At 39.3% G+C, this 14,212-nt stretch overlaps 1 protein-coding gene across 1 annotated transcript in view; it reads left to right on the top strand.

The window, feature by feature from the left end:
- LOC124619922 (1-phosphatidylinositol 4,5-bisphosphate phosphodiesterase classes I and II) overlaps positions 1-14,212 on the top strand; it is a 403,835-nt gene that overhangs the window by 327,436 nt on the left and 62,187 nt on the right. Inside the window, exon 15 of the mRNA XM_047146565.1 lies at positions 7,702-8,007. Within this exon, the coding sequence (XP_047002521.1) occupies positions 7,702-8,007 (306 nt within the window). The remainder of the gene's footprint in view (positions 1-7,701; positions 8,008-14,212) is intronic.

The raw sequence follows: 14,212 nt of genomic DNA, 5'->3' as shown, positions 1-14,212 counted from the left end.
CTCTAAATTCTCCACATTATTTAAATTGAACTTTGAAAAGGTGTTTCCAAAGGTATGCATGTCTGTATCAACATCTCACAAAAACAGATGGATAACAGCAGGTATTAAGAAGTCCTCCCAAACACTTAAATACCTCAGTTTCATGAAAAAGAATCACCATGATCCAGAATTCTTAAATTTCTATCATAGACACAAAAAGATCTATAAGAAGGTGCTGATTGATGCAAAAAAGTCACTTAATGAAAAAATAATATACAATGCAGAAAATAAAAGTAAAGCCGTCTGGGATCTTATAAAAAAGGAAGCAGGGAGAGGCAAAGAAACGCAGAATAACATACTGCTAAGGGAGGGGGATAAGGTAATAAATGATCCACAACACTTAGCAAACTATGTAAATGAGCATTTTTCAAGTATTGCAGAGAAGTTACAGCAAAAATTCCCCAAAACAAATATAACACCTGTAAATAATGTTGCACCAAATCCAATGATGCTACTTCCAACTGGATTGTTGACTAGAATACTCTCTTTCAAATTCTAAATGTGTCATGGGTAAAATACAGGGAGCGAAAGGCTATTTACAATTTGTACGGAAACCAGATGGCAGTTATAATAGTCGAGGGGCGTGAAAGGGAAGCAGTGGTTGGGAAGGGAGTGAGACAGGGTTGTAGCCTCTCCCCGATGTTATTCAATCTGTATATTGAGCAAGCAGTAAAGGAAACAAAAGAAAAATTCGGAGTAAGTATTAAAATCCAGGGAGAAGAAATAAAAACTTTGAGGTTCGCCGATGACATTGTAATTCTGTCAGAGACAGCAAAGGACGTGGAAGAGCAGTTGAACGGAATGGACAATGTCTTGAAAGGAGGATATAAGATGAACATCAACAAAAGCAAAACGAGAATAATGGAATGTAGCCGAATTAAGTCGGGTGATGCTGAGGGAATTAGATTAGGAAATGAGACACTTAAAGTAGTAAATGAGTTTTGCTATTTGGGGAGCAAAATAACTGATGATGGTCGAAGTAGAGAGCATATAAAATGTAGACTGGCAATGGCAAGGAAAGCGTTTCTGAAGAAAAGAAATTTGTTAACATCGAGTATAGATTTAAGTGTCAGGAAGTCATTTCTGAAAGTATTTGTGTGGAGTGTAGCCATGTATGGAAGTGAAACATGGATGATAAATAGTTTAGACAAGAAGAAAATAGAACCTTTTGAAATGTGGTGATACAGAAGAATGCTTAAGATTAGACAGGTAGATCACATAACTAATGAGGAGGTATTGAATAGAATTATGGAGAAGAGGAGTTTGTGGCACAACTTGACAAGAAGAAGGGACCGGTTGGTAGGACATGTTCTGAGGCATCAAGGGATCACAAATTTAGGATTGGAGGGCAGTGTGGAGGGTAAAAATTGTAGAGGGAGACCAAGAGATGAATACACTAAGCAGATACAGAAGGATGTAGGTTGCAGTAAGTACTGGGAGATGAAGAAGCTTGTACAGAATAGAGTTGCATGGAGAGCTACATCAAACCAGTCTTAGGACTGAAGACCAAAACAACAACAACAACAACAACTTCCAACCACAGAGAAAACTGTTCAAAAACTAAAAAATAAAAAGTAAGTAGGCTTAGATGAAGTACCAATGTGTGTACTGAAACAATGCGTAGAGACTATACAAGGCCCCCTAACAAATATAATAAATGAATCCCTCACATCAGGGACATTTCCAGATCAGTTAAAACAGGCAAGAGTTGTACCTTTACGTAAGAAATGTGATGCAGAAGACATAGAAAATTATCAGCCCATTTCCCTGCTGTCACCATTCTCTAAAATAATAGAAGCAATTATGAAAGACAGTTTCATGAATTAGCTGAATAAATACAATATTTTACGTTTCCAAAGTGGCACAAATATGGAGTCAGCCATAGTAGAATTCTCAAAAGTTGAAGGCCCTGTTCTTCCTTTACACTGTACATTTATAAGGCCTCTGACCAGGAAATGATCACTCCCATCTTGACAAAGATTAGTGTGTCACAGGCATATTTTTGGATCTGTCTAAGGCCTTTGATACAGTCGACCACAAGGTTATATTAAATAAATTAGAAGCATTAGGAATGTGAGGGGTAGGTAAGGACTGGTTCGATCATACCTAGCAGATAGGGTACAAAGAGTAGAAATAACGCATACTTCAAGTTGATCAAAGCATTTAGTAAAACACTTATCAGAACTATAATACATTAATATAGGGGTTCCGCAAGGTAGCATATTAGGACCAATACTATTCCTGATATACATCAATGACTTTCCCAGTAGTGTTACTTATGGTATGGCAAAACTATAGGCCTATATCTCTGACATCAATCTGTTGTAGAATTTTAGAACATTTTTTTTTTTTTTTTTTTGCTCAATATCATGTCATTTCTGGAAACCCAGAATCTACTCTGTAGGGATCAACATGGATTCCGGAAACAGTGATCGTGTGAGACCCAACTCGCTTTATTTGTTCATGAGACCCTGATAATGTTAGATACAGGCTCCCAGGTAGATGCCATTTTCCTTGACTTCCGGAAGGCGTTCGATACAGTTCCGCACTGTTGCCTGATATACAAAGTAAGAGCCTACGGAATATTAGACCAGCTGTGTGGCTGGATTGAAGAGTTTTTAGCAAACAGAACGCAGCATATTGTTCTCAATGGAGAGACGTCTACAGACATTAAAGTAACCTCTGGCGTGCCACAGGGGAGTGTTATGGGACCATTGCTTTTCACAATATATATAAATGACCTAGTAAATAGTGTCGGAAGTTCCATGTGGCTTTTTGCGGATGATGCTGTAGTATACAGAGAAGTTGCAGCATTAGAAAATTGCAGCAAAATGCAGGAAGATCTGCAGTGGATAGGCGCTTGGTGCAGGGAGTAGCTGACCCTTAACATAGACAAATGTAATGTATTGCGAATACATAGAAAGAATTTATTGTATGACTATATGATAGCAGAACAAAGACTAGTAGCAGTTACTTCTGTAAAATATCTGGGAGTATGCATACGGAACAATTTGAAGTGGAGTGATCATATAAAATTAATTGTTGATAAGGCAGGTGCCAGGTTGAGATTCATTGGGAGAGTCCTTAGGAGGTGGCTTACAAAACACTCGTTCGACCTATACATGAGTATTCCTCATCAGTGTGTGATCCGTTCCAGGTCAGGTTGACAAAGTAGATAGAGAAGATCCAAAGAAGAGCGGCACTTTTCATCACAGGGTTATTTGGTAAGCGTGATAGTGTTACGGAGATGTTTAGCAAACTCAAGTGGCAGACTCTGCAAGAGAGGCTCTCTGTGTCGCAGTGTAGCATGCTGTCCAGATTTCGAGAGGGTGCGTTTCTGGATGAGGTATCGAATATATTGCTTCCCCCTACATGTACCTCCCGAGGAGATCACGAATGTAAAATTAGAGGGCTTTGAGCGCACGGAGGCTTTGCGGCAGTCGTTCTTCCCGCGAACCATAGGCGACTGGAATAGGAAAGGGAGATAATGCAGTGGCACGTAAAGTGCCCTCTGCCACACACCGTTGCATGGCTTGCGGAGTATAAATGTAGATGTAGATGTAGATGGTGAAAAATTCTTTTCACTGATGGCAGCAACATCATAGTCACTGAGACGACAAGAGAACTCCTTGCAAAGAAAGCAAATGACACTCTCAAGGAAGTTTACGACTGGTCAGTAAGCAATAAAGTGTCATTGAACATAAAGAAAACTAATGTCATGAATTTCAGTTTGAAGAGGAAAAATGACATTGTTAAATTAAATGTATATGGCACCTCTATAGATTGTGTAACAAATGCAAAATTTCTAGGAATGAATATTGATTCTCAGTTGAAGTGGTGTGAACAAACAAAGGTACTTGCAAACAGAATGTCATCAGCATATTATGCCCTTAGAACCTATCATCGGTATGTAACATGCAGTGTCTTTTAGTTACATTCTGTTCATATGTACACTCAGTTCTTAGCCATGGCATTCTTTTTGGGGGAACAAATGCACAAAATATGAACAAAATTTTCAAACTCCAGAAAAGAGCCATAAGAATAATAACCAAAAATAGTATTCAAGCTAATTGTAAAGATCTGTTCAAAACACTGGTGATTTTAACTGCTCCGTGTGAATACATTTACCAGTCAGTTGTGCACATCAAATATAACGTTGGTAATTACTGCACAAACAGCTCTGTTCATGACCATGGAACTAGAGTAAGGACTCGACATACATTTTTTCTTCTATGTGATCAGGCCCAGTGGACCACATAGTTTCCTCCTCCATTGTATTCTGTCCATCTGCTATCCGCCATCCATCCACATCTATCATTGCTTGATTGAATTCTTCATGGAGGCCGTCCCTCCAATGCTTCTTGGGTCTCCCTGGGGGTCTCATTCCTGTAGGTGTGAACTCCAGGAGCTTCCGAGGCCATCTGTGATCTTCCATCCGGGCCACTTAGCCAGCCAACTGCATTTATTTGGCTTTGACAGTTCATGCTACGTTGCACTGCTGGTATAGCACCTCAAGATCTTGGTTGTGTCTGATCCTCCATTCCCCTGTGTCTGCATCCAGAACTGGACTGAAGATACTCCGAAGTACTTTCCTCTAAAAAATGAGGAGTTTATAGAAGTCCTGTTTCCAGATACTCTAAGTCTCACAGCCATATAGAACAACAGGCTAGATCAGGGTTATGTATAGTTGACTCTTGAATTGTCTGGAGAGATATATGGACTGAAGCAGTTGTGTTAGGTCATGGTAAGATTGGTTTCCTGCTTGCATCCTGGTATTAATCTCTCTTTCACATGACAAGTACTCAGTGAAAAGTGCCCCTAAGTATTTAAATTCATGCACTCTCCTATAGGACTGGTCTCCCACCTGCAGTGATTGTAGATGACCAGCAGTTTGACTTTGGCCACACATTATTACAAGATACTCTGTCTTGGCTTCATTTATGTTTAGCTCAAATTTGCTGGCAGCCTCCTTTAGTGTTCTGATCATTTGCTCTAACTCTCTTCAGACCCAGAGAGTAAACAGATGTCGTCTGCATAGGCTAAGTATGCCAGTCAGTTTCCTTCAATTTCAATCCCTTTGTTCTCTTGGGAGGTCTTGCGTATGATCTTCTCGAGGGCAAAGTTGAGTCCTGTCTCAATTTCAAATTCCACAGTTATGCGATTTCCCATCTTCACCCTTGCACATGTTTCGCTCAGACAGATCTTAATCAGATTGATGAGTTTCTCTGCCATGCCAAACTCCCTTAAACAGCTGAGCGGGCTCTTGTGATGTATACAATCATAGGCCTTCTTGAAATCTATGAATAAAATATGCATATCTTTACCATATTCACCCAGTTTCTCAGTGAGCTTCTGGGGATTGATGATATGATCTACTGGTGACTGCCCTGGCTAGAAACCTCCCTTGTACTCTCCAATCACTGATTCTGCCACCGGCTGAATTCTATATATGAGGCAATTGGACAGGATCTTATAGCAGATGTTAAGTAGGGCGATTCCTCGATAGTTGCCACGTTTCAGTTTGTCGCCCTTCTTATGTATTGGACAAATCAGAGTTGTTTTCCATTTTGCTGGTAGTTCTTCTTTGGTCCATATTGCCTGTATCAGTTGGTGTATTCTTTCTACAAGTTTCTCTCCTCCTGCCAGTATCATTTCAGTCTGTATTCCATCTTCACCTGGACTTTTATTCTGTTTAAGGTATCTGATTCTGGTTTTTATCTCCCCAAGGTAGGTGGGGGATAATCAGTATCAGCTTTAGTTACACAATTACAGCTGATACTGATTATCCCCCACCTACCTTGGAGGAGATAAAAAGCGACTGCAGTTCAGCTTCATCACAATTTAGCAGCTGTCGAAAGTGTGCTAACTGAGATGTATCACTATCATTCATTAAGATCTTATTATGGGAATCTTTGACAAATTTCTGCTTGGCGTGGTGACCTTTGTAGAGGTACTTCACCGTCAGAAACATTTCCCTAGTCTTTTGTCCTCTGAAGTCTGTTTCTGCTTCAGTGATGATATCCCTTATACATTTCCTCTTTGCTCTTCTCAGAGGTGCTTGTGTAGTCTTTCAGACCTCCTCCAATTGTGCTGTACCCTGTGCCAGATTTGTCCCCTTCAGCCACTTGTTCCTGACTTCCTTACTCCTGTCCAGGGCATCTGCACATTTCTTTCCCAACTAGATCCTCTGTCCCACTGTGTTTCCCATAAGTGTTTCCTTTGCTGTATCCCTAACTGATCTTTGGATGTTTCCCCACATTACTTAAATGTCCTGATTCATGTCCCTTTCACTGAGTGCTTCAAAGTGGTTACTAAGTTGCACCTGATATTCAGTCTTTGTTGCTTGATCTTTTAGTTTCTCCACAGGGTACCTTACAACTCTTTTTCATGTAGGCCCTGTTCTTCCTTTACACTGTACATTTAAAAGGCCTCTGACCAGGAAATGATCATTCCCATCTTCAGCAGCCTGCACTATCTTTTACATTTACCAAGAAAAAATAAACATAAAACTCAAAACAGCATTTTCTACTAAGGAATAAAACTGTACAATAAATTACCAAAAGAGATTAAAGAAATTGCAAAAATACACTTATTTAAAAATGCAGCTAAAAGGTACCTGTTATGCAATACATTTTATACACTGAAGGATTACTTGGATAAAACAGAGTAGGGGTTTGGTAAAAAAAAAATGTTATACAAATAAATAATAATATTGATTATAAAACATTCCACGTAACACCTTCACACAACGTTTTTTCCTTCTCTAGAAAAACTTTCCCCCAAGATGTGCAACACCTCTTCTTTTTTCTAAGCTCAACATCTCACTCATTATAGAGGAATGTTGACTTAGTTTTTCAGGATAGCAAATGGGAAGCTGCGATAAAGAAAATGGCCCAGAGATCACCATTGTGTGTGTGGTGAGTGAAGTGTTATGAAACAATGCGTGTATAGTTATGCAGTGACTGATAGCGAGATATAAGTTAACAGTGTGGCATTACACTATTTAATAAGTTATTTGTAAAAAAAAGTATTGTATACCAGGAGTAAATCTAATGATTGAAGTCTACAAATGTATGCGTATATGAATTAGCTTATCTTAAATTAGTCTAAACTTGTAATTACTTTGACATGTCCTATATGCCCGTAAAAAGATATCTACGGATGAGGAAAGCTACTACTGCTACTACTCATAGCAATGTAGCAACATACAATGACTGATTCTTAAATGGAGTCCCCCACCAGACATGTTTTGTGCTCTTAGAAACCTCCACTAAGAATCTTAATGATACTGTAACAGACATGAGTTAGCATACTTTGGTAATCTACCAGCAAATAGTGTGCTCTCTAAATAATGAAATTCTGCATTGTACAAAATATTGAGATTGAATGGCATGTAGGAATTTTCCAGCAATGCATTTTGCCCAGTGTATATTAATCAGAAACAAAAACTGTGCATGACTTCGTAATAAGTCTCTGTTTTTTGTAAAGGTAAATGTTATTGTGGCAGCCACCTAATGTAAAAGTACAGGAAACTAAGATATTGCCAAATAAAATATCCATGATTGAGCAGAAGTAAAACTCACAGTAAATATTGTATAGCTATGATAATTTGACTTTTCAGACAGTGTGGGAACATTAACATTAGATGTTCCTTTTGTACAGGTTGTTCTCCCAGAATTGGCGAGTCTACGTATAGCTGCATATGAAGAATCAGGCAGACTAATAGGACACCGTGTGCTGCCTGTTGTTGGCCTGTGCCCAGGGTACCGTCACATTGCCCTGCGCAATGAGTCAGGCCAGCCACTTCCATTGGCTACACTCTTTGTACATGTGGTTGTCAAAGATTATGTTCCTGACACAATGTCGGACTTTGCAGAGGCTTTAGCAAATCCAATCAAATATCAGTCTGAGTTGGAAAAGCGAGAACAGCAGTTGGCCATCCTCACTGATGACACCTATATTGTTGAGGTGAGATATAGATTATTTATTTATGTAAAGAAGTGTGTTTCTGTGACCATGTATTGAGGATATAGTACTTAACATATTTTTGAAATGTATCAACACAGCAAGGAAATAAAATATGAATAAAGGGAAGAGGAAGAAAGAAACAGAGGCTCAAGGTTAAATTTACATTATTTCAATCACAAGAATGAAAGAAGCAGCTATTATGCATTCCATATATCTGCTACTGTATCATAACTAAGAAGAAATGGTACAGAAGCTTCATTTGATGGACCAAGGAACATGCTAGGATTGCGAGGAATAAGAAAGCTGGTCAACTAGCAAAGATTTCAGCTGTAGGATCTAATTGTTATTGTCAGAGACATGGTTAGGACCGAGTGGAACAAGGAGTGGGAAATTGATGATCAGCTGGGATCTAATTGCTTTAGTTGGAGCCATAGTCAGAACCAAATGGAACATGGAGTGGGAGATTTTCCAGACAAATCTACCTACAAACGTGCTTAAAATGGTCTTGATACTCTTGACAGAAGTGAATATAACTGTTTATAAACTGCTCAAGAAATTCTTGGCATTAGAATATAATTGAACAGTTTGGATTGGTGTGTGTGTGTGTGTGTGTGTGTGTGTGTGTGTGTGTTTCATTTATTTTCATTATTTTGAAACAAGTTTGTTAACCTAAGATGAAGAGAATTGTTGGATACTGACTTATTTAAGACTTACTTGACTTAGTTCCTGTCACTCCCTTTGGAACATAGAGCCATGATGAAATTCCTCCATCTGGTACGATTTCTAGCAAGTCTCTTCACTTCACTCCAGGTTTTCCCATCCTCTGCAGCTTCTCTCTCAATTGTCCTTTCCCAGGTCTGTTTGGGATGACCACGTTTTCTAACTCCTTGAAGGTCCCAGTCCAATGCCACCCTTTCAACAGCTCCATCTGGTTTCCTCAATGTATGCCCTATCCAGTTCCATTTTCTTTCCTTGATTTGTGTATTGATTGGTTGCTGATTTGTCTCCCTCAAAAGATCTTCATTTGTCATTATATCTGACCATCTCACATTTAAAATATGCCGGAGACAGCAGTTGATAAAAGCTTGGAGCTGGTTTTTGGTGTGGTTAGTCACCTTCCAAGTTTCGCAACCATACAACAGAACAGCCTTCACATTGCTACTGAATAGCTGGAGTTTGGTCTTCTTTGAGGTGTTCCTATTTCTCCAAACAGGGTACAGTTGTACAAACACACCATTTGCTTTGCACATGCGACTACGGATGTCCTCCTCAGCACCTCCTGTAGTCGTGACTATACTTTCGAGATAGAGGAAAGATTGAACCTGTTCTACACATCCTCTCCATCAATGGCCAGCCTAGTTATGATGGTCAAATGTATCCATATTTCTTTGGTTTTGCAAACATTTCTTTGATGTCTCGATATCGTTGTGCCATTAAGCAGATGTCGTCTGCGAAATCTAGATTTTCTAGCCTATCCCACACCCCCATTGCACACCATTCTTCTGTCTCCCCATCACTCTCTTCATGACATGGTCCAACACCAAAAGAAATAGTGTTGGTGAAAGAATACACCCTTGTCGTACTCCCAAATTAACTTGGAAAGGCTCTGTTAGTTCTCCAGTATGTCGTACTTGGCATTCATAGTCTGTATACATTTCCTTGATGATGTTAATAATCTTCATTGGACTGCCACATTTTGCAAGTGTAACCCACATGACACTTCGATTGACAGTCGAAACCCTTTTCAAAGTCAATGAAAGTAAAGTAGAGGATGTGTTGCCACTCCACACTTTGTTCCAGAATAATTCTGAGAGTATTGATAAGGTCCACGCAGCTTCAGTGGTGTCTAAAACCTGTCTGCTCTCTCCTCATTGTGCTTCCACAGAATTCTTAATGCAGTTTAAAATGGTCCTTGAAAGTACCTTACTCGATACTGACAATAGGGTAATGTCCCGCCAGTTGTTGCAGTTAGTAACATCTCCTTTTTTGGGTATTTTCACGATAATACCGTGTTTCCAATCTGTTGGCAGTTTCTCCTCTCTCCTATCTTCTCTAAGAGGATGTACAATAACTCTACAGTGGTGTCCAAATCTGTTTTCAGCATCTCAGATGTTATGTTGTCTGACTTATTTAAGACATTCTTAATGTTAATGAAATTTGAGTTTTAAGTTATTTAGCAATTTGTGGAAAGGCAGCTCTGTAAGTTTTGAAGTGACTATGTTGATGTACTTAGAAGCCAACAAAATAAAACAATAAAAATAAAATAATCATATTACATTGATCACATAGATAGGAGCCTCTGGGCTCTCATTAGCAAAAATCCTAAAAACATACTTCAGCTTACATACAGGAAGAGAGCGCAGACCCTGATGGGCCAGTCAAGAAGCAGTTGTAGAGACTCTGAATGCCATGAAAAAATTTATCATATAGCGGAGATGCTGAGTCACAGAAAGGTGAAAAGAGAAAAAAAAAAAAAAAAACTGTTGGATAGTTGGCTAACAAGGCCTTTGTCAAAAACAGACAACACACACACACACACACACACACACACACACACACACACACACACACACACATGGCCATAGTCTCATACATTGTATATTGTATGAGTGTGTGTGTGTGTGTTGTCTGATTTCAACAAAGGAAGCTAACTTTCTGACAGTCTTTTTGTTGTGCCTTTCTGTGTCCCAGCATCTCCACTATATGGTGAGTAGCAACTATCCTTGTCATATTGTTACATTCCATCCTGGATTTTCCATTGTTTGATGAAATAATTTATGTTCAACAGCTGAAATTATATCTTCTTATTATTGTTTGATTCTTCATGAAAAGATTAAGTGTAATTTATTGATCATGATTGAAAAATTTTTACAAGACACAAATACATTAATTATTGACTGCCAGAAGCTCTGATGCCAACGGCCTTGCCACAGTGGTAATACCGGTTGCCATCAGATCACCGAAGTTAAGTGCTGTTGGGCTAGGCTAGCACTTGGATGGGTTACCATCCAGTCTGCCGAGCATTGTTGGCAAGTGGGGTGCAATCAGCCCTTGTGAGGCAAACAGAGGCGCTGCTTGATTGAGAAGTAGCAGCTCCAGTCTCGGAAACTGACATACGGCCGGGAGAGCGGTGTGCTGATTACATGTCCCTCGATATCTGCATCCAGCGATGCCTGTGGGGCTGAGGATGACACAGCGGCCAGTCAGTACCATTGGGCCTTCCAAGGACTGTTCAGATGGAGAGAGAGAGAGAGAGAGAGAGAGAGAGAGAAGCTTTGATAGTAATGCTTTGAGTTATAGTCACGGACAAAGTGAGCAACACCAATTAGCAATTGTATAGTTTTGTGAACAGTCAGCAACAGCAAAATCAGTTAGATTCTTGAGGGTATAAACAGACTCCTGGTGAAGTGTCGTCAATTGTAACTAGACCAACTGATAATCCAGTGAGTATAGCATGATACTAATACCACCAAATGATTGAGTCCCATCTGCACTCTGTCTTTGATGAGCAATATAAAGCGAGGGGCATCGTTTGTTGGACATTGATGGGCTGGAAGTGCTGTCAACTAAATGATTTTCATTTTTGTCTTTTCTCAATGATTTTTCTATCCAGCAATAAAGCACACACAAGGCCTGAAGTGTCCTGGTTATGTTCAGCATCCAGTAGCTTCTCTTTGTTGTCATCTTCAGTTCATGTAGGCAGTCTAACTGATGAGCTTGATTGCTGTGGTGTCAGCAGGATGGAGACTTGGGTATCTTACAGTTTTTTTATTTTGGCTGGAGGGACACAACTGGTTTATAATGGCACTGTACACTGCCTTCTCTGGTGTCACATTTAGTTACAGTGAGGTGCCTGGGCTATAGCTGCAGTCAATTTGGGATCTCCACTGTAGTCCTGGCCCACATTGCTGTGCCAATAAAGAATTGGGGATTGTAGTACAGATGACAGAGTGCCAGCAGTCCACACCTAATTATACATCATTACTCAGTAGGTCGCAATTAAGTACCTGGCAGAGGGTTCATCGAATCACCGTCAAATTATTTCTCTGCCATTCAACTCTCGAACAGCGCATCAGAAAAACAAACGCTTAAATCTTTCCATGCAAACTCATATTTCTCTTATTTTACTACGATGATCATTTCTCCCTATGTAGGACAGCATCCACAACATATTTTCACACTCTGAGGAGAAAGTTGGTGATTGTAATTTCATGATAAAATTCTGCTGCAACAAAAAACACCTTTGTTTTAATGATTGTCAACCCAATTCACCTATCATATATATGGCACACTCTCCCCTATTTCATCATAATACAAAATTTGAACTTTTTCAATGTCCTCCATCAATCCTGTCTGATGCAGGTCACACACAGCACAGAAATACTCTTGACGAGGCTGGGCAAGCATAGTGTAAGCAGTTGTTGTAGTAGACCTATTGCATTTTCTAAGTGTTCTGCCAATAAATCACAGAATTCGATTTGCTTTCCTCATAACATTATTTGTGTGGTCATTCTAAGTTATTCATGATTGTAATCCCTAGTTATAGATTGATGTCTGCTTGTGTCTGTATATGTGCGGATGGATATGTGTGTGTGTGTGTGTGTGTGTGTGTGTGTGTGTGTGTGTGCGCGCGAGTGTATACCTGTCCCTTTTTCCCTTTTTCCCCCCAGGGTAAGTCTTTCTGCTCCCGGGATTGGAATAACTCCTTACCCTCTCCCTTAAAACCCACATCCTTTCATCTTTCCCTTTCCTTCCCTCTTTCCTGATGAAGCAACTGTGGGTTGCGAAAGCTTGAAATTTGTGTGTGTGTTTGTGATTGTTATTGTCTCTATCAACGTACCAACGCTTTCGTTTGGTAAGTTACAGAATCTTTGTTTTTAGATATATTTTTCCACATAGAATGTTCCCCTCTATTATATTCATATCACTATTTATAGATTTGTATGATTTTATTGTGCAACTGAAGTTTAGCAGATTCCTTGTACCATTCATGTGGATGGCTTCACTTTTTTCATTAATTGCAGTAAATTACCACAGTTTGCACCATATAGATATCTTGTCTGAATCATTTTGCAATTGGTTTTGATCATATGATGACTTTACAAGATGGTAAATGACATCATCTGAAAACAATCTAAGAATGTTGCTCAGATTGTCTCCTAAATTGTTTAAATAGATTATGAAGAGCAGAGTGTCTGTCACACTTCCTTGGGGAACACCAGATGTTAATTTAGTTTTACTCGATGACTGTCCATCAATTACTATGAACTGTGTGTTCTTTCTGACAGGAAATGATGAGCCCGGCAACAACAGAGATTATACTCCATAGGTACATATTTTAATTAGAAGTTGCTTGTGAGGAATGGTGTCAAAAGCCTTCTGGAAATCTAAAAATGTGAAATCAATGTGATATCCTCCGTTGAAAGCGGTCATTACTTTGTGAGGATAAAGAGCTAGTTGTGTTCACAAGAACAACATTTTCTGAACCCATGTTGGCTATTTGTTAATGAATCATTTTCATCAAGGTAATTCATACAATTTGAACACAGTATATGCCCCAAAATCCCAGTGCAAGTCAACATGAGTGAAATGGATCTACAATTCAGTATATTACTACTATTTAATTTCTTAGGCTTTGGTGTGACTTGTGCAACTTCCCAGTCTTCAAGTGCATATCTTTCAATGAGCGAATGGTTGTATACAATTGCTAAGTATGGCGCTATTGTATCTGAAAGGAATGTGACCACTATTCAACCTGGATGGGAGGTCTTGCCTTTATTATGTGGTTTCAGCTGCTTTGCTACACTGCGGATATCTACTTCTGACTTACTCATGTTGGCCGTTGTTCTTAATTCAGTTTCTGGAATATTTACTTTCCTTTTCCTGTGGTGAAGGAATTTCAGAAAATCGTGATTAGTTACTCTGCTTTAATGGCTCTGTCATCAGTAACATCACCATTGTTATTGCACAGTGTATATATTGATTGTGTCTTTCCACTAATGTACTTTACTTGCAACCAGAATTGTTTTAGTGTGAAAACTCTGAAAAACATCTCAAATTGAAGTTTGCACTAAATTTCAAGTTTCTGTAAGATTTTGCCAATCTTTTGGGTTCCGCATTCTTGTAAATTTGGCATTCTTTCTTTGTTGCTTCTGCAACAGTGTTCTGACCTGTTTTGTGTACCAAGGGGGATCCGTACCATCTC

Source organism: Schistocerca americana, chromosome 6, assembly GCF_021461395.2.
Source record: "Schistocerca americana isolate TAMUIC-IGC-003095 chromosome 6, iqSchAmer2.1, whole genome shotgun sequence".
Lineage (NCBI taxonomy): Eukaryota > Metazoa > Arthropoda > Insecta > Orthoptera > Acrididae > Schistocerca > Schistocerca americana.
This window is presented reverse-complemented; position numbering and strand designations above follow the sequence as displayed.